The sequence below is a fragment of the Scardinius erythrophthalmus genome, assembly GCF_964197995.2.
Source record: "Scardinius erythrophthalmus genome assembly, contig: HAP1_SCAFFOLD_147, whole genome shotgun sequence".
Taxonomy (NCBI): domain Eukaryota; kingdom Metazoa; phylum Chordata; class Actinopteri; order Cypriniformes; family Leuciscidae; genus Scardinius; species Scardinius erythrophthalmus.
The window spans coordinates 18,683-44,510 of NW_028296464.1; the positions used below are offsets into that span (position 1 = coordinate 18,683).

Sequence of the window (25,828 nt, forward strand, 5' to 3'; positions counted from 1 at the left end):
ACGTTGCGGGAGGCGCACTCCGTTGAACTTTTATAGGTGGCGCTATCGAGCCATTTTGCCCCGTCCAATTCTGAAACCTATATCAGATGTAAATTTTCGCCAGTTCTGACGCGTGTGCAAAGTTTCGTGAGTTTTCGAGCATGTTTAGGCCCTCAAAAATGCAATTCAATGCGGAGAAGAAGAAGAAGAATAATAATAATAATAATAATAATTAAAGCTGCAAGCAGCGATGAAAGGGCCCTCGCACCCGTGCCATCAACACTCGGTGGCTTTAGGAAGACAGAGCATGGTTGGGAAATGTACATTTAAGGAGGTATATATAGTAAGAGTATGTCAAAGTCAGTTACAAAATGTTTTGTATAATGGTGATAATAGCATGCTTCATGACTCAGCTAAGTGTTGCTAGCATGTTTAGTGTGTTTCTAGCATGCTTAGTACACAATAATTATGTGGTTAGTACTGCATTACTGTGTTAACCATGTCAGTTTCTGTTGCCAGTAGGTGGCGTTATGACTATAACTGAATATGAGCTTGGATGTGTGTTCAGGACAGAACTCTTATCAAACGTGTGAAGTTTGGTGCAAATTGGACATTGCCTTCTTGAGTAACAACAAAGTCATGTTTCATTGAATTAGCATGCTTTAGCACTTAGCTAAGCATTGTTAGCATGTTTTAACATGTTTCTAGCATGTTTAGAACTCAATGGCATTTTTAACATGTTGCTAGAACGGCATCAACGTGTTAAACATGTCACTTCCTGTTGCCAGTTGGTGGCGCTATTACTATAATTGAACATTCTCATGTAGATGTGTTCAGGCCATGACTCTTATCAAAAGTGTGAAGTTTGGGGCAGATTGGACATTCCATGCCTGAGTTACAGCAAATTCCTATTTAATTGCAATAATAGCATGCTTTAGCACTTGGCTAAGAGTTTGCTAGCATGTTTTAGCATGTTTCTAGTATGTTGTTAGCATGTTTAACACTTGCTGGCACTCTTTTATATGTTATTAGGAGTCCATAACAGTGTTAAACATGTCACTTCCTGTTGCCAGCAGGTGGCGCTATGACTGTAACTGAATATAAGCATGGTCATGTGTTCAGGACAGAACGCTTATCAAAAGTGTGAAGTTTGGGGCAGATTGGACATTCCATGCCTGAGTTACAGCAAATTCATATTTAATTGCAGTAATATCATTCTTTAGCACTTAGCTAAGTGTTTGCTAGTATGTTTTAGCATGTCTATAGTATGTTGGTAGGATGTTTAGCACCTACTGGCATTTTTTTATATGTTATTAGGAGTCAAGAACAGTGTTAAACGTCACTTCCTGTTGCCAGCAGGTGGCGCTATTACTATAACTGAATATTCTCATGTAGATATGTTCAGGACAGAACGCTTATCAAAAGTGTGAAGTTTGGGGCAGATTGGACATTCCATGCCTGAGTTACAGCAAATTCCTATTTAATTGCAATAATAGCATGCTTTAGCACTTAGCTAAGAGTTTGCTAGCATGTTTTAGCATGCTTCTAGTATGTTGTTAGCATGTTTAGCACTTGCTGGCACTTTTTTATATGTTATTAGGAGTCCATAACAGTGTTAAACATGTCACTTCCTGTTGCCAGCAGGTGGCGCTATGACTATAACTGAATATGAGCATGGTCATGTGTTCAGGACAGAACGTTTATTAAAAGTGTGAAGTTTGGCGCAGATTGGACATTGCCTTCTTGAGTAACAACAACATCCTGTTTCATTGAATTAGCATGCTTTAGCACTTAGCTAAGTATTGCTAGTATGTTTTAACATGTTTCTAGCATGTTTAGAAGTCAATGGCATTTTTAACATGTTGCTAGAATGGCATCAACGTGTTAAACATGACACTTCCTGTTACCAGTAGGTGGCGCTATTACTATAACTGAATATTCTCATGTAGATATGTTCAGGACAGAACGCTTATCAAAAGTGTGAAGTTTGGGGCAGATTGGACATTCCATGCCTGAGTTACAGCAAATTCCTATTTAATTGCAATAATAGCATGCTTTAGCACTTAGCTAAGAGTTTGCTAGCATGTTTTAGCATGCTTCTAGTATGTTGTTAGCATGTTTAGCACTTGCTGGCACTTTTTTATATGTTATTAGGAGTCCATAACAGTGTTAAACATGTCACTTCCTGTTGCCAGCAGGTGGCGCTATGACTATAACTGAATATGAGCATGGTCATGTGTTCAGGACAGAACGTTTATTAAAAGTGTGAAGTTTGGCGCAGATTGGACATTGCCTTCTTGAGTAACAACAACATCCTGTTTCATTGAATTAGCATGCTTTAGCACTTAGCTAAGTATTGCTAGTATGTTTTAACATGTTTCTAGCATGTTTAGAAGTCAATGGCATTTTTAACATGTTGCTAGAATGGCATCAACGTGTTAAACATGACACTTCCTGTTACCAGTAGGTGGCGCTATTACTATAACTGAATATTCTCATGTAGATATGTTCAGGACAGAACGCTTATCAAAAGTGTGAAGTTTGGGGCAGATTGGACATTCCATGCCTGAGTTACAGCAAATTCCTATTTAATTGCAATAATAGCATGCTTTAGCACTTAGCTAAGAGTTTGCTAGCATGTTTTAGCATGCTTCTAGTATGTTGTTAGCATGTTTAGCACTTGCTGGCACTTTTTTATATGTTATTAGGAGTCCATAACAGTGTTAAACATGTCACTTTCTGTTGCCAGCAGGTGGCGCTATGACTATAACTGAATATGAGCATGGTCATGTGTTCAGGACAGAACTCTTATCAAACGTATGAAGTTTGGGGCAGATTGGACATTCCATGCCTGAGTTACAGCAACTTCCTGTTTCATGGCGAAACATCAAAATTTGTCAGGCCGCCGAGGACCCGCCCTTCGACGAAAACTCAAGATCTTCGCAATTTAACGTCGCAAAGGCCTTAAGATTACACTCACCAAATTTGAAGATGATCAGATTAAAACTGTAGGAGGAGTTCGTTAAAGTATGAGGCCTGAAAATGTCAAAAACTGCACAAAAATCTGGGAGGAAGTTCAAAATGGCTGACTTCCTGTTGGGTTTAGGGCTATGCTCCAAGAGACTTTTTTGTAGGTATTAGGTCATTACATGTATGTACCGAATTTCGTGCACGTACGTGGAACGTTGCGGGAGGCGCACTCCGTTGAACTTTTATAGGTGGCGCTATCGAGCCGTTTTGCCCCGTCCAATTCTGAAACCTATATCAGATGTAAATTTTCGCCAGTTCTGACGCGTGTGCAAAGTTTCGTGAGTTTTCGCGCATGTTTAGGCCCTCAAAAATGCAATTCAATGCGGAGAAGAAGAATAATAATAATAATAATAATAATAATAAACAGAGCAATTCCAAGAGGGTCCTCACACCATCGGTGCTCGGGCCCTAATAATAATAATAATAAACAGAGCAATTCCAAGAGGGTCCTCACACCATCGGTGCTCGGGCCCTAATAAACAGAGCAATTCCAAGAGGGTCCTCACACCATCGGTGCTCGGGCCCTAATAAACAGAGCAATTCCAAGAGGGTCCTCACACCATCGGTGCTCGGGCCCTAATAATTAAAGCTGCAAGCAGCGATGAAAGGGCCCTCGCACCCGTGCCATCAACACTCGGTGGCTTTAGGAAGACAGAGCATGGTTGGGAAATGTACATTTAAGGAGGTATATATAGTAAGAGTATGTCAAAGTCAGTTACAAAATGTTTTGTATAATGGTGATAATAGCATGCTTCATGACTCAGCTAAGTGTTGCTAGCATGTTTAGTGTGTTTCTAGCATGCTTAGTACACAATAATTATGTGGTTAGTACTGCATTACTGTGTTAACCATGTCAGTTTCTGTTGCCAGTAGGTGGCGTTATGACTATAACTGAATATGAGCTTGGATGTGTGTTCAGGACAGAACTCTTATCAAACGTGTGAAGTTTGGTGCAAATTGGACATTGCCTTCTTGAGTAACAACAAAGTCATGTTTCATTGAATTAGCATGCTTTAGCACTTAGCTAAGCATTGTTAGCATGTTTTAACATGTTTCTAGCATGTTTAGAACTCAATGGCATTTTTAACATGTTGCTAGAACGGCATCAACGTGTTAAACATGTCACTTCCTGTTGCCAGTTGGTGGCGCTATTACTATAATTGAACATTCTCATGTAGATGTGTTCAGGCCATGACTCTTATCAAAAGTGTGAAGTTTGGGGCAGATTGGACATTCCATGCCTGAGTTACAGCAAATTCCTATTTAATTGCAATAATAGCATGCTTTAGCACTTGGCTAAGAGTTTGCTAGCATGTTTTAGCATGTTTCTAGTATGTTGTTAGCATGTTTAACACTTGCTGGCACTTTTTTATATGTTATTAGGAGTCCATAAAAGTGTTAAACATGTCACTTCCTGTTGCCAGCAGGTGGCGCTATGACTGTAACTGAATATAAGCATGGTCATGTGTTCAGGACAGAACGCTTATCAAAAGTGTGAAGTTTGGGGCAGATTGGACATTCCATGCCTGAGTTACAGCAAATTCATATTTAATTGCAGTAATATCATTCTTTAGCACTTAGCTAAGTGTTTGCTAGTATGTTTTAGCATGTCTATAGTATGTTGGTAGGATGTTTAGCACCTACTGGCATTTTTTTATATGTTATTAGGAGTCAAGAACAGTGTTAAACGTCACTTCCTGTTGCCAGCAGGTGGCGCTATGACTATAACTAAATATGAGCATGGACATGTGTTCAAGAGATAACTCTTATCAAACGTGTGACGTTTGGGGTAGATTGTACATTGCCTTTTTGAGTAACAACAAAGTCCTGTTTCATTGAATTAGCATGCTTTAGCACTTAGCTAAGTATTGCTAGTATGTTTTAACATGTTTCTAGCATGTTTAGAAGTCAATGGCATTTTTAACATGTTGCTAGAATGGCATCAACGTGTTAAACATGACACTTCCTGTTACCAGTAGGTGGCGCTATTACTATAACTGAATATTCTCATGTAGATATGTTCAGGACAGAACGCTTATCAAAAGTGTGAAGTTTGGGGCAGATTGGACATTCCATGCCTGAGTTACAGCAAATTCCTATTTAATTGCAATAATAGCATGCTTTAGCACTTAGCTAAGAGTTTGCTAGCATGTTTTAGCATGCTTCTAGTATGTTGTTAGCATGTTTAGCACTTGCTGGCACTTTTTTATATGTTATTAGGAGTCCATAACAGTGTTAAACATGTCACTTCCTGTTGCCAGCAGGTGGCGCTATGACTATAACTGAATATGAGCATGGTCATGTGTTCAGGACAGAACGTTTATTAAAAGTGTGAAGTTTGGCGCAGATTGGACATTGCCTTCTTGAGTAACAACAACATCCTGTTTCATTGAATTAGCATGCTTTAGCACTTAGCTAAGTATTGCTAGTATGTTTTAACATGTTTCTAGCATGTTTAGAAGTCAATGGCATTTTTAACATGTTGCTAGAATGGCATCAACGTGTTAAACATGACACTTCCTGTTACCAGTAGGTGGCGCTATTACTATAACTGAATATTCTCATGTAGATATGTTCAGGACAGAACGCTTATCAAAAGTGTGAAGTTTGGGGCAGATTGGACATTCCATGCCTGAGTTACAGCAAATTCCTATTTAATTGCAATAATAGCATGCTTTAGCACTTAGCTAAGAGTTTGCTAGCATGTTTTAGCATGCTTCTAGTATGTTGTTAGCATGTTTAGCACTTGCTGGCACTTTTTTATATGTTATTAGGAGTCCATAACAGTGTTAAACATGTCACTTCCTGTTGCCAGCAGGTGGCGCTATGACTATAACTGAATATGAGCATGGTCATGTGTTCAGGACAGAACTCTTATCAAACGTATGAAGTTTGGGGCAGATTGGACATTCCATGCCTGAGTTACAGCAACTTCCTGTTTCATGGCGAAACATCAAAATTTGTCAGGCCGCCGAGGACCCGCCCTTCGACGAAAACTCAAGATCTTCGCAATTTAACGTCGCAAAGGCCTTAAGATTACACTCACCAAATTTGAAGATGATCAGATTAAAACTGTAGGAGGAGTTCGTTAAAGTATGAGGCCTGAAAATGTCAAAAACTGCACAAAAATCTGGGAGGAAGTTCAAAATGGCTGACTTCCTGTTGGGTTTAGGGCTATGCTCCAAGAGACTTTTTTGTAGGTATTAGGTCATTACATGTATGTACCGAATTTCGTGCACGTACGTGGAACGTTGCGGGAGGCGCACTCCGTTGAACTTTTATAGGTGGCGCTATCGAGCCGTTTTGCCCCATCCAATTCTGAAACCTATATCAGATGTAAATTTTCGCCAGTTCTGACGCGTGTGCAAAGTTTCGTGAGTTTTCGCGCATGTTTAGGCCCTCAAAAATGCAATTCAATGCGGAGAAGAAGAATAATAATAATAATTAAAGCTGCAAGCAGCGATGAAAGGGCCCTCGCACCCGTGCCATCAACACTCGGTGGCTTTAGGAAGACAGAGCATGGTTGGGAAATGTACATTTAAGGAGGTATATATAGTAAGAGTATGTCAAAGTCAGTTACAAAATGTTTTGTATAATGGTGATAATAGCATGCTTCATGACTCAGCTAAGTGTTGCTAGCATGTTTAGTCTGTTTCTAGCATGCTTAGTACACAATAATTATGTGGTTAGTACTGCATTACTGTGTTAACCATGTCAGTTTCTGTTGCCAGTAGGTGGCGTTATCACTATAACTGAATATGAGCATGGATGTGTGTTCAGGACAGAACTCTTATCAAACGTGTGAAGTTTGGTGCAAATTGGACATTGCCTTCTTGAGTAACAACAAAGTCATGTTTCATTGAATTAGCATTCTTTAGCACTTAGCTAAGCATTGTTAGTATGTTTTAACATGTTTCTAGCATGTTTAGAACTCAATGGCATTTTTAACATGTTGCTAGAACGGCATCAACGTGTTAAACATGTCACTTCCTGTTGCCAGTAGGTGGCGCTATTACTATAACTGAACATTCTCATGTAGATGTGTTCAGGCCATGACTCTTATCAAAAGTGTGAAGTTTGGGGCAGATTGGACATTCCATGCCTGAGTTACAGCAAATTCCTATTTAATTGCAATAATAGCATGCTTTAGCACTTAGCTAAGAGTTTGCTAGCATGTTTTAGCATGTTTCTAGTATGTTGTTAGCATGTTTAGCACTTGCTGGCACTTTTTTATATGTTATTAGGAGTCCATAACAGTGTTAAACATGTCACTTCCTGTTGCCAGCAGGTGGCGCTATGACTGTAACTGAATATAAGCATGGTCATGTGTTCAGGACAGAACGCTTATCAAAAGTGTGAAGTTTGGGGCAGATTGGACATTCCATGCCTGAGTTACAGCAAATTCATATTTAATTGCAGTAATATCATTCTTTAGCACTTAGCTAAGTGTTTGCTAGTATGTTTCAGCATGTCTCTAGTATGTTGGTAGGATGTTTAGCACCTACTGGCATTTTTTTATATGTTATTAGGAATCAAGAACAGTGTTAAACGTCACTTCCTGTTGCCAGCAGGTGGCGCTATGACTATAACTAAATATGAGCATGGACATGTGTTCAAGAGATAACTCTTATCAAACGTGTGAAGTTTGGGGTAGATTGTACATTGCCTTCTTGAGTAACAACAAAGTCCTGTTTCATTGAATTAGCATGCTTTAGCATTTAGCTAAGTATTGCTAGCATGTTTTAACATGTTTCTAGCATGTTTAGAACTCAATGGCATTTTTAACATGTTGCTAGAACGGCATCAACGTGTTAAACATGTCACTTCCTGGTGCCAGTAGGTGGCGCTATTACTATAACTAAATTTGAGCATAGACATGTGTTCAGGCCATGATTCTTATCAAACGTGTGAAGTTTGGGGCAGATTGGACATTCCATGCCTGAGTTACAGCAAATTCCTATTTAATTGCAATAATAGCATGCTTTAGCACTTAGCTAAGAGTTTGCTAGCATGTTTTAGCATGTTTGTAGTATGTTGTTAGCATGTTTAACACTTGCTGGCACTTTTTTATATGTTATTAGGAGTCCATAACAGTGTTAAACATGTCACTTCCTGTTGCCAGCAGGTGGCGCTATGACTGTAACTGAATATAAGCATGGTCATGTGTTCAGGACAGAACGCTTATCAAAAGTGTGAAGTTTGGTGCAGATTGGACATTGCCTTCTTGAGTAACAACAACATCCTGTTTCATTGAATTAGCATGCTTTAGCACTTAGCTAAGTATTGCTAGCATGTTTTAACATGTTTCTAGCATGTTTAGAAGTCAATGGCATTTTTAACATGTTGCTAGAATGGCATCAACGTGTTAAACATGACACTTCCTGTTACCAGTAGGTGGCGCTATTACTATAACTGAATATTCTCATGTAGATGTGTTCAGGACAGAACGCTTATCAAAAGTGTGAAGTTTGGGGCAGATTGGACATTCCATGCCTGAGTTACAGCAAATTCCTATTTAATTGCAATAATAGCATGCTTTAGCACTTAGCTAAGAGTTTGCTAGCATGTTTTAGCATGCTTCTAGTATGTTGTTAGCATGTTTAGCACTTGCTGGCACTTTTTTATATGTTATTAGGAGTCCATAACAGTGTTAAACATGTCACTTCCTGTTGCCAGCAGGTGGCGCTATGACTATAACTGAATATGAGCATGGTCATGTGTTCAGGACAGAACTCTTATCAAAAGTGTGAAGTTTGGGGCAGATTGGACATTCCATGCCTGAGTTACAGCAACTTCCTGTTTCATGGCGAAACATCGAAATTTGTCAGGCCGCCGAGGACCCGCACTTCGACGAAAACTCAAGATCTTCGCAATTTAACGTCGCAAAGGCCTGAAGATTACACTCACCAAATTTGAAGATGATCAGATTAAAACTGTAGGAGGAGTTCGTTAAAGTACGAGGCCTGAAAATGGCAAAAACTGCACAAAAATCTGAGAGGAAGTTCAAAATGGCTGACTTCCTGTTGTGTTTAGGGCTACGCTCCAAGAGACTTTTTTGTAGGTATTAGGTAATTACATGTATGTACCGAATTTCGTGCACGTACGTGGAACGATGCGGGAGGCGCACTCCGTTGAACTTTTATAGGTGGCGCTATCGAGCCATTTTGCCCCGTCCAATTCTGAAACCTATATCAGATGTAAATTTTCGCCAGTTCTGACGCGTGTGCAAAGTTTCGTGAGTTTTCGAGCATGTTTAGGCCCTCAAAAATGCAATTCAATGCGGAGAAGAAGAATAATAATAATAATAATTAAAGCTGCAAGCAGCGATGAAAGGGCCCTCGCACCCGTGCCATCAACACTCGGTGGCTTTAGGAAGACAGAGCATGGTTGGGAAATGTACATTTAAGGAGGTATATATAGTAAGAGTATGTCAAAGTCAGTTACAAAATGTTTTGTATAATGGTGATAATAGCATGCTTCATGACTCAGCTAAGTGTTGCTAGCATGTTTAGTGTGTTTCTAGCATGCTTAGTACACAATAATTATGTGGTTAGTACTGCATTACTGTGTTAACCATGTCAGTTTCTGTTGCCAGTAGGTGGCGTTATGACTATAACTGAATATGAGCATGGATGTGTGTTCAGGACAGAACTCTTATCAAACGTGTGAAGTTTGGTGCAAATTGGACATTGCCTTCTTGAGTAACAACAAAGTCATGTTTCATTGAATTAGCATGCTTTAGCACTTAGCTAAGCATTGTTAGCATGTTTTAACATGTTTCTAGCATGTTTAGAACTCAATGGCATTTTTAACATGTTGCTAGAACGGCATCAACGTGTTAAACATGTCACTTCCTGTTGCCAGTTGGTGGCGCTATTACTATAATTGAACATTCTCATGTAGATGTGTTCAGGCCATGACTCTTATCAAAAGTGTGAAGTTTGGGGCAGATTGGACATTCCATGCCTGAGTTACAGCAAATTCCTATTTAATTGCAATAATAGCATGCTTTAGCACTTGGCTAAGAGTTTGCTAGCATGTTTTAGCATGTTTCTAGTATGTTGTTAGCATGTTTAACACTTGCTGGCACTTTTTTATATGTTATTAGGAGTCCATAACAGTGTTAAACATGTCACTTCCTGTTGCCAGCAGGTGGCGCTATGACTGTAACTGAATATAAGCATGGTCATGTGTTCAGGACAGAACGCTTATCAAAAGTGTGAAGTTTGGGGCAGATTGGACATTCCATGCCTGAGTTACAGCAAATTCATATTTAATTGCAGTAATATCATTCTTTAGCACTTAGCTAAGTGTTTGCTAGTATGTTTTAGCATGTCTATAGTATGTTGGTAGGATGTTTAGCACCTACTGGCATTTTTTTATATGTTATTAGGAGTCAAGAACAGTGTTAAACGTCACTTCCTGTTGCCAGCAGGTGGCGCTATGACTATAACTAAATATGAGCATGGACATGTGTTCAAGAGATAACTCTTATCAAACGTGTGACGTTTGGGGTAGATTGTACATTGCCTTCTTGAGTAACAACAAAGTCCTGTTTCATTGAATTAGCATGCTTTAGCACTTAGCTAAGTATTGCTAGTATGTTTTAACATGTTTCTAGCATGTTTAGAAGTCAATGGCATTTTTAACATGTTGCTAGAATGGCATCAACGTGTTAAACATGACACTTCCTGTTACCAGTAGGTGGCGCTATTACTATAACTGAATATTCTCATGTAGATATGTTCAGGACAGAACGCTTATCAAAAGTGTGAAGTTTGGGGCAGATTGGACATTCCATGCCTGAGTTACAGCAAATTCCTATTTAATTGCAATAATAGCATGCTTTAGCACTTAGCTAAGAGTTTGCTAGCATGTTTTAGCATGCTTCTAGTATGTTGTTAGCATGTTTAGCACTTGCTGGCACTTTTTTATATGTTATTAGGAGTCCATAACAGTGTTAAACATGTCACTTCCTGTTGCCAGCAGGTGGCGCTATGACTATAACTGAATATGAGCATGGTCATGTGTTCAGGACAGAACTCTTATCAAACGTATGAAGTTTGGGGCAGATTGGACATTCCATGCCTGAGTTACAGCAACTTCCTGTTTCATGGCGAAACATCAAAATTTGTCAGGCCGCCGAGGACCCGCCCTTCGACGAAAACTCAAGATCTTCGCAATTTAACGTCGCAAAGGCCTTAAGATTACACTCACCAAATTTGAAGATGATCAGATTAAAACTGTAGGAGGAGTTCGTTAAAGTATGAGGCCTGAAAATGTCAAAAACTGCACAAAAATCTGGGAGGAAGTTCAAAATGGCTGACTTCCTGTTGGGTTTAGGGCTATGCTCCAAGAGACTTTTTTGTAGGTATTAGGTCATTACATGTATGTACCGAATTTCGTGCACGTACGTGGAACGTTGCGGGAGGCGCACTCCGTTGAACTTTTATAGGTGGCGCTATCGAGCCGTTTTGCCCCGTCCAATTCTGAAACCTATATCAGATGTAAATTTTCGCCAGTTCTGACGCGTGTGCAAAGTTTCGTGAGTTTTCGCGCATGTTTAGGCCCTCAAAAATGCAATTCAATGCGGAGAAGAATAATAATAATAATAATAATAATAATAAACAGAGCAATTCCAAGAGGGTCCTCACACCATCGGTGCTCGGGCCCTAATAAACAGAGCAATTCCAAGAGGGTCCTCACACCATCGGTGCTCGGGCCCTAATTAAAGCTGCAAGCAGCGATGAAAGGGCCCTCGCACCCCTGCCATCAACACTCGGTGGCTTTAGGAAGACAGAGCATGGTTGGGAAATGTACATTTAAGGAGGTATATATAGTAAGAGTATGTCAAAGTCACTTACAAAATGTTTTGTATAATGGTGATAATAGCATGCTTCATGACTCAGCTAAGTGTTGCTAGCATGTTTAGTCTGTTCCTAGCATGCTTAGTACACAATAATTATGTGGTTAGTACTGCATTACTGTGTTAACCATGTCAGTTTCTGTTGCCAGCAGGTGGCGTTATGACTATAACTGAATATGAGCATGGATGTGTGTTCAGGACAGAACTCTTATCAAACGTGTGAAGTTTGGTGCAAATTGGACATTGCCTTCTTGAGTAACAACAAAGTCATGTTTCATTGAATTAGCATTCTTTAGCACTTAGCTAAGCATTGTTAGCATGTTTTAACATGTTTCTAGCATGTTTAGAACTCAATGGCATTTTTAACATGTTGCTAGAACGGCATCAACGTGTTAAACATGTCACTTCCTGTTGCCAGTAGGTGGCGCTATTACTATAACTGAACATTCTCATGTAGATGTGTTCAGGCCATGACTCTTATCAAAAGTGTGAAGTTTGGGGCAGATTGGACATTCCATGCCTGAGTTACAACAAATTCCTATTTAATTGCAATAATAGCACGCTTTAGCACTTAGCTAAGAGTTTGCTAGCATGTTTTAGCATGTTTCTAGTATGTTGTTAGCATGTTTAACACTTGCTGGCACTTTTTTATATGTTATTAGGAGTCCATAACAGTGTTAAACATGTCACTTCCTGTTGCCAGCAGGTGGCGCTATGACTGTAACTGAATATAAGCATGGTCATGTGTTCAGGACAGAACGCTTATCAAAAGTGTGAAGTTTGGGGCAGATTGGACATTCCATGCCTGAGTTACAGTAAATTCATATTTAATTGGCAGTAATATCATTCTTTAGCACTTAGCTAAGTGTATGCTAGTATGTTTTAGCATGTCTCTAGTATGTTGGTAGGATGTTTAGCACCTACTGGCATTTTTTCATATGTTATTAGGAGTCAAGAACAGTGTTAAACATCACTTCCTGTTGCCAGCAGGTGGCGCTATGACTATAACTAAATATGAGCATGGGCATGTGTTCAAGAGATAACTCATCAAACGTGTGAAGTTTGGGGTAGATTGTACATTGCCTTCTTGAGCAACAATAAAGTCCTGTTTCATTGAATTAGCATGCTTTAGCACTTAGCTAAGTATTGCTAGCATGTTTTAATATGTTTCTAGCATGTTTAGAACTCAATGGCATTTTTAACATGTTGCTAGAACGGCATCAACGTGTTAAACATGTCACTTCCTGTTGCCAGTAGGTGGCGCTATTACTATAACTGAATTTGAGCATAGACGTGTTTAGGCCATGATTCTTATCAAACGTGTGAAGTTTGGGGCAGATTGGACATTCCATGCCTGAGTTACAGCAAATTCCTATTTAATTGCAGTAATAGCATGCTTTAGCACTTAGCTAAGTGTTTGCTAGCATGTTTCTAGTATGTTGCTAACCTGTTTAGCACTTGCTGGCTCTTTTTTATATGTTATTAGGAGACCACAACAGTGTTAAACATGTCACTTCCTGTTGACAGCAGGTGGCGCTATTACTATAACTGAATATTCTCATGTAGATGTGTTCAGGCCATGACTCTTATCAAACGTGTGAAGTTTGGGGCAGATTGGACATTCCATGCCTGTGTTACAGCAAATTCCTATTTAATTGCAGCAATAGCATGCTTTAGCACTTAGCTAAGTGTTTGCTAGCATGTTTTAGCATGTTTCTAGTATGTTGTTAGCATGTTTAGCACTTGCTGGCACTTTTTTATATGTTTTTATATGTCCACAACAGTGTTTAACATGTCACTTCCTGTTGCCAGCAGGTGGCACTATGACTGTAACTGAATATGAGCATGGTCATGTGTTCAGGACAGAACGTTTATTAAAAGTGTGAAGTTTGGCGCAGATTGGACATTGCCTTCTTGAGTAACAACAACATCCTGTTTCATTGAATTAGCATGCTTTAGCACTTAGCTAAGTATTGCTAGCATGTTTTAACATGTTTCTAGCATGTTTAGAAGTCAATGGCATTTTTAACATGTTGCTAGAATGGCATCAACGTGTTAAACATGACACTTCCTGTTATAAGTAGGTGGCGCTATTACTATAACTGAATATTCTCATGTAGATGTGTTCAGGACAGAACGCTTATCAAAAGTGTGAAGTTTGGGGCAGATTGGACATTCCATGCCTGAGTTACAGCAAATTCCTATTTAATTGCAATAATAGCATGCTTTAGCACTTAGCTAAGAGTTTGCTAGCATGTTTTAGCATGCTTCTAGTATGTTGTTAGCATGTTTAGCACTTGCTGGCACTTTTTTATATGTTATTAGGAGTCCATAACAGTGTTAAACATGTCGCTTCCTGTTGCCAGCAGGTGGCGCTATGACTATAACTGAATATGAGCATGGTCATGTGTTCAGGACAGAACTCTTATCAAACGTGTGAAGTTTGGGGCAGATTGGACATTCCATGCCTGAGTTACAGCAACTTCCTGTTTCATGGCGAAACATCGAAATTTGTCAGGCCGCCGAGGACCCGCCCTTCGACGAAAACTCAAGATCTTCGCAATTTAACGTCGCAAAGGCCTTAAGATTACACTCACCAAATTTGAAGATGATCAGATTAAAACTGTAGGAGGAGTTCGTTAAAGTACGAGGCCTGAAAATGGCAAAAACTGCACAAAAATCTGAGAGGAAGTTGAAAATGGCTGACTTCCTGTTGTGTTTAGGGCTATGCTCCAAGAGACTTTTTTGTAGGTATTAGGTCATTACATGTATGTACCGAATTTCGTGCACGTACGTGGAACGTTGCGGGAGGCGCACTCCGTTGAACTTTTATAGGTGGCGCTATCGAGCCGTTTTGCCCCGTCCAATTCTGAAACCTATATCAGATGTAAATTTTCGCCAGTTCTGACGCGTGTGCAAAGTTTCGTGAGTTTTCGCGCATGTTTAGGCCCTCAAAAATGCAATTCAATGCGGAGAAGAAGAATAATAATAATAATAATAATAATAATTAAAGCTGCAAGCAGCGATGAAAGGGCCCTCGCACCCGTGCCATCAACACTCGGTGGCTTTAGGAAGACAGAGCATGGTTGGGAAATGTACATTTAAGGAGGTATATATAGTAAGAGTATGTCAAAGTTAGTAACAAAATGTTTTGTAATGGTGATAATAGCATGCTTCATGACTCAGCTAAGTGTTGCTAGCATGTTTAGTCTGTTTCTAGCATGCTTAGTACACAATAATTATGTGGTTAGTACTGCATTACTGTGTTAACCATGTCAGTTTCTGTTGCCAATAGGTGGCGTTATGACTATTGCTGAATATGAGCATGGATGTGTGTTCAGGACAGAACTCTTATCAAACGTGTGAAGTTTGGTGCAAATTGGAAATTGCCTTCTTGAGTAACAAAAAAGTCATGTTTCATTGAATTAGCATTCTTTAGCACTTAGCTAAGCATTGTTAGCATGTTTTAACATGTTTCTAGCATGTTTAGAACTCAATGGCATTTTTAACATGTTGCTAGAACGGCATCAACGTGTTAAACATGTCACTTCCTGTTGCCAGTAGGTGGCGCTATTACTATAAATGAACATTCTCATGTAGATGTATTCAGGCCATGACTCTTATCAAAAGTGTGAAGTTTGGGGCAGATTGGACATTCCATGCCTGAGTTACAGCAAATTCCTATTTAATTGCAATAATAGCATGCTTTCCCAGCCAACATGTCCATGTGGGCCCCACATGGGTTTTCTCTGGGTTATATGGGTGTCATGTGGGCATGGGCTCAGAGTGGGCACTTTGATGGGGTTACTATGGGCCCCAGTTTGGTTTAGGTAGTGGGCTCCAGCTAGGCTGCCCATTATTGTTTATTTGTGGGTCTTGTCTGGGCCCCAATTGGGCTATATTAGACTAAATTTGTATTACTAATTTTGGTTTGTATTTATTTTAAAAGTACCTGCCATAATTGTGTATTGAAAATGAAAAACATTTAAAAATATTTGACTAAGTTTTTTTAATTTGATATAATACAAAATGCACATCATGTTTGTCAAATAATTATTTTTGTGTGTGTGTGTGTGTGTGTGTGTGTAAATTTCATGGCCTTATAAAACACTTATTTTGTATTATGTGCAAAAAAGTGCTTAAAACTATATTTTCTAAAAGAGTAAAGCACTTGCATCATACTGTCCCCTCCCCCACAAGCTATAATGATTGCCTCCTCCCGCCTTTACATTCAAACTAACAAAAAAAAAAAAACCAACGGTCTCCTTCTCTCCTGGACAAGTTTCTTCTAGACATCACCGTCAAATCTCCTGTTTAACACTACCAAGGTAAGATATGTATACGTTTTATTTTGTATTAACTTTGTTTTACTTAACATTTTATAAAACTAGATATTTCGGAATCAATAGAGCTAACATTTAACGAACATTAACGAAGGTTAGCGAGCCGAGCTCAAACAACTAGTTAAGCTAACTAAAATGAAGTTGGTTAACCAGCAAATTTTATACAATAATGTGTTCGCGCCGACTTTTCACCCTTTTACACGCTTTACCGTATTTTTCATAATCGTTCGGTCTCATAATAATGACCGAGGCAGTATATCGTGCAAGAATGCGTCATTGCGCTTCTAGGCCTGTGCTTCGCAGCCGGTGAAAACCCGGCTTAAAGTCCCATAAAATGATGCATACTACCCGTACACTCAGTTTAAGTATTCAGGAAAGTTTTATTTGAGGGACAGATCGAAATTGTTCGTCGTAGTTAAAGAAACATTAATAATTTGTGCTCATTCATGAACGATTCGTTTTTTGAATCGGTTCTTTTTAGTGAACCTGTTGAATAAAATCACAAAACTGTCAGAATGACTCATTTGAAGTCAATCAATTGACTCGCTGATTAGTGATCCGGTCAAGCAGTTCCTAATGCGATGTCTCCACATACAGAATGGATTGATACTGCTAGATGTAAGTTATCTTAATTATGTTATCTCAATTAATCAGTAGGCATATGTCGGTATTGATCGTTTAAAAAGTATCCTAAACTAATGTCATAGTTGTGCTGTGCCTTTAGGTTAATCAGGTAAAAAGAGATAAGTAATTTATTTTAATCTTTTCATTTTTGTACATTATTAACAATGGTAATGCATGAAGAAACATTACGCTGATGTACAGTACAGGTCAAAATTTGGAAACATTACGATTTTTTATATTTTTGAAAGAAGTCTCTAATGCTTATCAAGGCTGTGTTTATTTGATCAAAAATACAGAAAAAACAGTAATATTGTGAAATATTATTACAACTTAAAATAATAGTTTTCTATTTGAATATACTTTAAAAAATAATTTATTCCAGTGATGCAAAGCTGAATTTTCAGCATCATTACTCCAGTCTATCACATGATCCTTCAGAAATCATTCTAATATTCTGATTTATTATGAGTGTTGTAAACAGTTCTGCTGCCTAAAATATTTGATGAATAAAAGGTTAAAAAGAACTGCATTTATTCAAAATAAAAAATAAATATTTTCTAATAATATAAATCTTCTTTACTATCACTTTTTATCAATTTAACACATCCTTGCTGAATAAAAGTATTGATTTTTTTTTTAAAAAGAAAGAAAAAAATGACTGACCCCAAATTACTGACCAGTAGTCTATATTGTTGTTACAAAAGATTTCTATTTTGAAAACATTTTTGTATTTTATTTTTTTACTTTTTATTTATCAAAGTATCCTAAAAAAGTATCACAGGTTATGAAAAAATATTAAGCAGCAGAACTGTTTCCAACTTTGATAATGAATCATCATATTAGAATGATTTCTAAAGGATCATGTGATAGACTGGAGTAATGATCCTGAAAATTCAGCTTTGATCACAGAAATAAATGATAATTTAAAGTATAATAAATTGAAAACCAATTCTTTTAAATTGTAATAATATATCACATCATTAAATTTCTGTATTTTTGATCAAATAAATGCAGGCTTGATGAGCAGAAGAAACTTCTTTCAAAAACAATAAAAATAGTAATGTTTCCAAACTTTTGACCTGTACTGTACATTTTCACTTATCACAGGACTCATGTTGTTTTAAATCATTTGTTAATTATTTTTAATTCTGCTTTTTAATCTACTGCTGTTAAATTTCAGATTCCTTTTTATTTAATTTTTTGAGAAAATGGAGAATGACTGCTCGCAGCGGACAAAAAGGCGAAGAATACAGTCTAAAGTGGCAGAGCACATAGATCTAGTCAAAGATTATGTTTCGTCTTGTACTAACAGAGCTGTGTCTCCTACACTAATAGACGAGTTAGACAGTGAAACATACTATGATTCTTTTGAGACCCTTGATGGGCTTTTGCATCCTTCTGACAGAAACTCTGCTGCTTCACTTGAGGACGCTGACAATTCATTTGATTACAGTGATGATGATGACGACGATGATAGGCCCTCGGTTCAGATTTGTACCACAAATCCCAACATGGATCGTTTTGAGTACCCATGCCCATCTCTGAATAATGACAGCGATGACAAAGAAACCAGTGATTCTGACCCTTCAGATGATATTAAAGGTTTTGCAGAATGGGCAACACAGTTTAATATTTCTCACTCTGCGCTGTCAGCTTTGCAGAAAATACTGAGGAGCAAAGGTCTAAACATTCCAATGGATCCAAGGACTTTGCTTTCCACAGATCACGAATGTCAAGTAAAATACATTGCAGGTGGATGCTACTACCATTTTGGAGTTGCAAATGCATTAATGGCAGAGTTGAATTCTACATGTGACTTAAATGAACTGATTGATTCCCTTACACTTCATGTAAATATAGATGGGTTGCCCCTTTTTAGAAGTTCTGCAGTGAACCTGTGGCCCATTCTTGGTCGGATTAAGGAACTTGAGAATTCTAGTGTATTTTTAATCGGATTGTATTCAGGTTCTGGCAAACCGTCTTCAGTGCATGACTATCTAAAGGAATTTGTTGATGATTTGAAAGTTGTCATTCAAGAAGGATTACATTTTAATGGGAAACATTACAAAATTGCACCGCCCGAGGCCTTTATCTGTGATGCACCGGCCAGGGCTTTCCTCAAGTGTGTTAAAGGTCACTCGGGGTACAACGCCTGTGAACGTTGTAAACAGACAGGTGTGTATGTGAAAGGTAGAATGACATATCCAGACAGGACTGCAGAGCTTAGAAGTGACTATGAGTTTGAAGAAATGATTGATGAAGATCACCACACAGGAGTTTCTCCACTAAAAGGTTTAGGTGTTGGTCTAGTTTCAAGCTTTGTGTTAGACTACATGCATCTTGTGTGTTTAGGTGTTGTAAGAAAGCTTATTTATTTGTGGATTAAGGGTCCTTTAAATTGTAGAGTGTCAGCACATATTCTTTCTGTAATTTCACAACACATGACCTCAGTTAGGCTGCACATACCAAAGACCTTCTCCAGGAAACCCAGATCTTTGTTTGAAGTGGCCATGTGGAAAGCCACAGAATTCAGATTATTTCTATTGTATACTGGACCTGTTGTGTTGCGTAATAATTTACCACAAAATTTATACCAACATTTCATGCTCCTGTCTGTAGCAATGAGAATTCTTCTCAGTCCGGATTTATGTTCAGAATTTTCTGAATATGCAAATCAGTTACTTCAAGATTTTGTTGACATTTTTTCCAAAATATATGGTCCTGAGTTTATTGTGTATAATGTACATAACTTAATTCATCTAGCGGAGGATGCAAGGAAACATGGACCTCTTGATCTAATTTCATGTTTCCCATTTGAGAACTTTTTAGGTAAAGTCAAAAAGATGGTACGGAGGCCACAGCATCCGGTGCAGCAAGTTGTAAAACGTGTACATGAAAAACAAAAAGTGAAGGCAAATATACAGGTGGATAGTTTACTAAGTCAACATAAAAAACTCCATCTCTCTGGACCATTACCTCAAGGATTTGAAGCGTGCAAGCAGTTCAAACAGTACTACGGAGAAAATATTTTCATTTCATGTGGAATAGGTGACAATTGTTTTGTTTTGAATGGACAAGTGTGCCTTGTAAGCAATATATTGTACAGTTTGTCTGGGGACACATATGTAGTGTGTGATTCTTTTTCAAATGTGGACATTTTTTATGATTACCCTATTGACTCTTCAGCTCTGGGAATCAAACTTGTACATGGATTACGTGGACAACTGCAAGTTTTTCCTGTGGCTGAGTGCACAAAAAAAATGGTCCTTTTACCATATAATGGAGCATTTGTAGCCTTGCCTCTGCTACATGACTGCTAATATTGTGGATTACATTTGTTTAGTAAAATGCTGCCCTTTGTGGTTGTGGAATTTCTGGATTCACGGACTGTGGCTATTATACCAAGAAATTGGTTTACCGGGCCAGAGGAAGAGGAGTGTTACTGGCCACCTTCCTCCACTGTCAATGTTGATCGATGTGTTAGAGAGGGAAGAGAACCACAAGAAGATTGGACGAAATTCCAAGTGCGAGTTTTGGGAAAAGCTGGTAAGTGGTAATGTTATAATTTTAGATTAATCGATTTTTTGTAATACCCATGTTATAGTAACTTAAAATGTGTGTGGAAAATGTTTACGTGAATGGAAAAGCTTAAATGTTCAGTTAATCTTTTTCACATTTCCTTAGCTGACTACACAGCTGCCAGAACAAAGCTGCGTAAAGCTGAAGTGACTTCAGATCTTCAGACAGATCCAGAACCAGAAAGAGCCAAGCGTAAAAGAAAGTAAGATTAATTATGTTGTACAATCATGATTATTCAGATGCGTGGTTTTACATTAGGAATACAGATACTGAATGATTATATAAATGGAATGTTCACCCCAAAACTATGGGTGTCTCTCAAGCAGTATGTAGTTTAGTAGTCAGGGCACTGATCAAAGAATCTGCCTTTTTAGAGGTCATCGGTAACACTTTACTATACGGGTGCACTAATATGCATTAATTCATGCTAAACTAATGCACAGATAATCATGTTTAATAGTGGTGATTGACTATTAATAGTCAACACATGATTATCTGTGCATGAAAGCATGAACTAATGCATATCAGTGCACCTGTATTGTAAAGGCCATTTCAATTGTCAAGAATCAAAATCCTTCTACTGCACTGAAATGACCGGTCGCAAAATTCACCTCAAAACCAGGTTCTTGTATAAAATTTGCTCTTTTGATATTATGTCTACCCTTATGCTTCTTAGTCTATATGTAGTGACGGTAAAACATTTTCCCTGTGTTTTAGACGCAAATTTATTGATCCCGACTCAGACAGTGAAGAAGGTCCAGAAATGGCTGCTCCACCACCCCCAAGAAGGCTTCTAATAAAAGGACTTGGGAATCAGCGAACCGCTACACCACCTCCACCTCATCTTTTAAAAGTCAAGTCACCTTCATTTATATAGTGCTTTTACAAAACAGATAGTTTCAAAGCAGCTTTACAGTGATAATAGGAAATTAATAGAACAGAGATTGTTTTGGCTGTACAGTAGTTTTAGAAGAAAAAGTTATTGTTCATCTAAATTAAGTTTTTGATTGATTAATTTCCATTTTAAAAATTATTAACTTAGCTTACACAACACCGTTTTCAACTGGAACCCCCCCCCCCCCCCCCCCCCGATAAACTTTTAATTCGTTCTGGCCGTTTATTTACATGATAATGATTAATAGGTTACAAAGTGCAAGTTTTTAAAAACAATACAGTTATAATCTCCGTGTAAACTTCAAAACGTTAATAGCTTAGGGTCTAACATGCATGTTGTAGATTTAGATGATTTAAGGAGTTTTGACAATTCTTCCTAAAGCAGTGATTTTTTTTTTTCCTCAGGGAGACTACAATGCATGCGATGCTGTATCTTATTTTCTTTCTCTTTTACAGGAAGCACAAACGCCAGGTCGCAGCACCCCAGCACAGACAAGTTCTACTAGTACTCCCTGCAGACCACTTCAGCCCAGTTCAGTCCAGGTCAGACCACTTCAGCCCAGTGGAACAGCAGTGAGGGATGGAATGTTCGTTCGTGTACTGACAATACTGGAAGAAATTAAAGATTGCCAAAAGGTACAGGGTAGCATGATACAGTGTCTTCTGCAGCAGAGAGAACAAAACTGTGTGGTTCCTGTCTTGCCTGAGGGAGTCCCCTTTCCATTGAAGAGTTTTACTGAAGTGGATGATCTGGAGTTGAAGCTCTGTGAGTCTGACTTCCAGAAAAATTTGGTAAGTGTTCTAGGTGTGTGCGATAAATTAAATCGTTGACAATTAAATGCCTCCACGATCTCTCTACAGAGAGTGTTGTGTTGTGATGCAGTGCACATTCTATCAGTTGTAGTTTTACCCCCAATTTCCACCGGCTGCGTTACGGCTCCGGCACGGCGGCGGAGTCAATAGGTTTCCATTAAAGTCAATGAGTGTATTTCCACTGAATGCGGTACAGCTGCGTTCCGACTCCGGCGATCCGCAGCCCTCCGGAGTAGATACGCAGAGCTTCTATTTTTGCCGGATGCCGGAGAGCTCCGCAGCAATTCAGCACTTATATTGCGCGATCATACGTGAATTTGCGAGATCTCGTGGGTCCTTGTGACTTCAGCTGTCAGTCATGACCGCAGCCGTTCCGCAACAAATACGGACCTGGTGGGTATTGACGGACGACGGAACACGGAGCTGTCACGCAGCGGAGCCGTTCCGCATCTGGTGGAAATTGGGGGTTATACTAGTCTAGATGGTCTCCCACGGACTAATCACTCCTGAGTTTTTTTCAGAATGGTCCTAGAGCAGTGTAAAACCAACTAGCCTAAATCGCGTCAACTTCAGGGTCCTTAGCACCGTCGGGTCCTAACAATATGCAAGTGACTTACTGCCTGACTAAATAACAACGGGGAATTAACTATTACACATATGCAAAGAACTATATGAATATATTAATGACTGTAAACATATTAATGACTGGCCTTCATTTTAGTACAATTATAACAAGCTCACTCTTCACTTGTTCCTGAAAAGGAGAAAATAAATGGGGAAATTTTTTAGCTGAACTGCTCTGTAAATTGCAAAATAGTCTTAAACACCATAAAAAAATAATAATTGTGGATCGTGATCCTGCCTGAAAAAAAATTGTGATACATTTTTGCCATATTCCCCACATAACCAAAGTTGTAGATGCAGAGGGTGGTTCTGTGTACATACTAGGTTAAGTTAACCCACTCTGTTTCCCTTAATGAACTGTTACCACTACATTTGTAATTTTGTTTCTTCTATATTTCTTTTCATCTCAACTTCAGGTCTCTGTCCTTGGGGACATTGGAGGGAGGAGCCTTGATGAGTGTGTCCGTAGAACTATGGCATTTTTGATGACGAATGACCTTGCCCGTCAATTGAACCTCACAGGGCGCCATGGAAAACGCTCGTTCAGGAGCCTACGTCTGTTTGATACTTTGCATGGTATATACATTTCAACATCCTTCATTTACATAGATTAGTAAAAACGCAAACGGTTTGGGGTCATTTTGTGTCAAATCAACCAGAAGTTCCTAGCTCAATGTTGATTTTGATCATTTTGTTTTCTGGTGATAAAAATGATTACTTAAAGGGAACCCTGAAGATTTGTATGGATTTTTAGATTACATCTGCGAATGTAAATTAGATATACAAAAACACTCTAAGGGCCCTATCTTGCACCCAGCACAATTGACTTTGTACACCGATGCATGTATCATATCATGTATCATTCCTATTTTGCACCCAACGCACAGCGGGCTTTTCCCTCCACAGACACACGTTGGTAAATTAGGGAATGAACTTTCGATCCCGGGGGCGGTTCAGCGAAAAGAGGAGGCGTGTTCCGGCGCAAACATTCCCTGGTGCTATTTTAAGGGCGCATGCTTGGCCATAATGTTGTGTGTGCACAACACGCATATACTTTGCTTCTCTCATCTACACAGATGCAGCAGTTTTCATTTTTGCAAATCATACATTATTACAAGATAAAGTATTAAAACAAGAGGGAAATCATTGTTGTGTCCATGACGATGATACTTGCGTTTCTGATCGTTAAAATAGGGCCCTAGACGTCAGGTTTATTTTTATAAAAAAAATTTTTTACGTTTGATGTTTGAATGAACAATATAAAAAAAATCACCAAATGTTTATGAAAATAAATAAAAACTGAGTTATCTATCTTGAACTTTTCATATATTAGCTGTATTGCGCTCAATATAGTGGTGTATTGCTGCAGTAGCACCCTTTCATTAAAATTAATTTATTATTTTGGTTCACAGGTAGCCTGAAACAGAACACTTTCTTGAGAACTGTCAGCAAGAAAGAGGTGGAGACAGCCCTCGGTAAATGGTTTACAAATGCTAGGGATAGAGATGGCAACCGTGCCTTGAGAGCCCAGCCAAACCTTGTGCGGAGAGCAGCACAGTCAGAGGTGTAAGTTACATAATTTATAACAAATAAAGGGAAAGCTAAATTGTTTGTTTTTCATTCAGTTAGTAGTCATTTTTAACATCTGTTAAGTTAAGTTAACCAATCAGAATCAAATATTCAACAGCACTGATTTTTAGGGGGCAAACTGCAAAGGAAGACCCTTATTGTATTTGTTAGGGGCCAATCATTGAGGGTGCATAGGCACCTATTAATTTTGGTAGTGTTCTTATTGTTATTAATGATCTTTATTATATTCCAATTTTCTTATTAGGGGTTCAAGCACCAAAATCTAGAATATCTATTGTATTTGCTCAGATTATTTTGGGGGGTATGAGCGTGAAGCATGATTATAATTTAGATTATACTCATGCATTTATTTAATGTTCATGTAAAACTGATTTTTTTGAAGTTCTGCTAAGATTTTTAAAGTATTTATTTGTCTTTTCTTTCTTTACTCTTTAGGTTTGAAGCTGAGGATTCTGTACTGGCACAGGACTGATCACTTTTATTTGAGGTTTCATCTTGAAGACAGTAACTTCAATAAAAGAAATGTTGATTTACACATTCTGAATTGAAGTCATTTTTTTTCCTGCAATTCAAATATTTTGTAATTTCTTAGATATTAAAATGTTAAAGTAACACAAATTGATGCATTTTTGGTTTGGGCAGGTACTGGTTAACAAAACAGTAACAAAGTTGGAGTGATTTGAAAGTTAATTTTGTAGTATAGCACATTTACTTAATCAGGTTTACTTAATAAATGGGGCCCACTGTGGTCCAGTGAGATCACCCATAAGGGCCCCATAAGGGTAATGTATGGGACCCACTTTCGGCCCATTAATATTATATAATTTGGGACCCAAGTGGGCCCATAAAATGAACTCCTACATGGGCCCAACTTGGAGCCCACTGTGTACCCATCATTAGCCCATATGGGCTAACACACATGGGGCCCATGTGGAGCCGATGGACAAATTTATCTGGGCCCCATTTGGGTGGCCCATGCAGGGCCCAAGTTACAGCCCATCAAAAGCCCACATGGGGCCCACATGGACATGTTGGCTGGGTTAGCACTTAGCTAAGAGTTTGCTAGCATGTTTTAGCATGTTTATAATATGTTGTTAGCATGTTTAAAACTTGCTGGCACTTTTTTATATGTTATTAGGAGTCCATAACAGTGTTAAACATGTCACTTCCTGTTGCCAGCAGGTGGCGCTATGTCTGTAACTGAATATAAGCATGGTCATGTGTTCAGGACAGAACGCTTATCAAAAGTGTGAAGTTTGGGGCAGATTGGACATTCCATGCCTGAGTTACAGCAAATTCATATTTAATTGCAGTAATATCATTCTTTAGCACTTAGCTAAGTGTTTGCTAGTATGTTTTAGCATGTCTCTAGTATGTTGGTAGGATGTTTAGCACCTACTGGCATTTTTTTATATGTTATTAGGAGTCAAGAACAGTGTTAAACATCCCTTCCTGTTGCCAGCAGGTGGCGCTATGACTATAACTA

General features: G+C 38.6%; 1 protein-coding gene across 2 annotated transcripts; it reads left to right on the forward strand.

Moving 5' to 3' along the window:
* Positions 1-15,824: 15,824 nt before the first annotated feature.
* Positions 15,825-24,945, forward strand: LOC308686324 (uncharacterized protein). 2 transcript variants are annotated; one of them, XM_081394721.1, is made up of 8 exons: positions 15,825-16,203; positions 20,186-20,388; positions 20,527-20,623; positions 21,139-21,274; positions 21,772-22,107; positions 23,169-23,328; positions 24,165-24,318; positions 24,778-24,945. In XM_081394721.1, exons 2-8 carry the CDS (start codon positions 20,190-20,192, stop codon positions 24,812-24,814), a joined length of 1,119 nt encoding a protein of 372 aa, XP_081250847.1. In that variant the 5' UTR covers positions 15,825-16,203; positions 20,186-20,189; the 3' UTR covers positions 24,815-24,945. The 2 variants fall into 2 exon arrangements, with proteins under 2 accessions (XP_081250847.1, XP_081250846.1); XM_081394720.1 differs by lacking the exon at positions 15,825-16,203 and adding an exon at positions 16,993-17,048 and having other exon boundaries at positions 17,950-20,388.
* Positions 24,946-25,828: the final 883 nt, after the last annotated feature.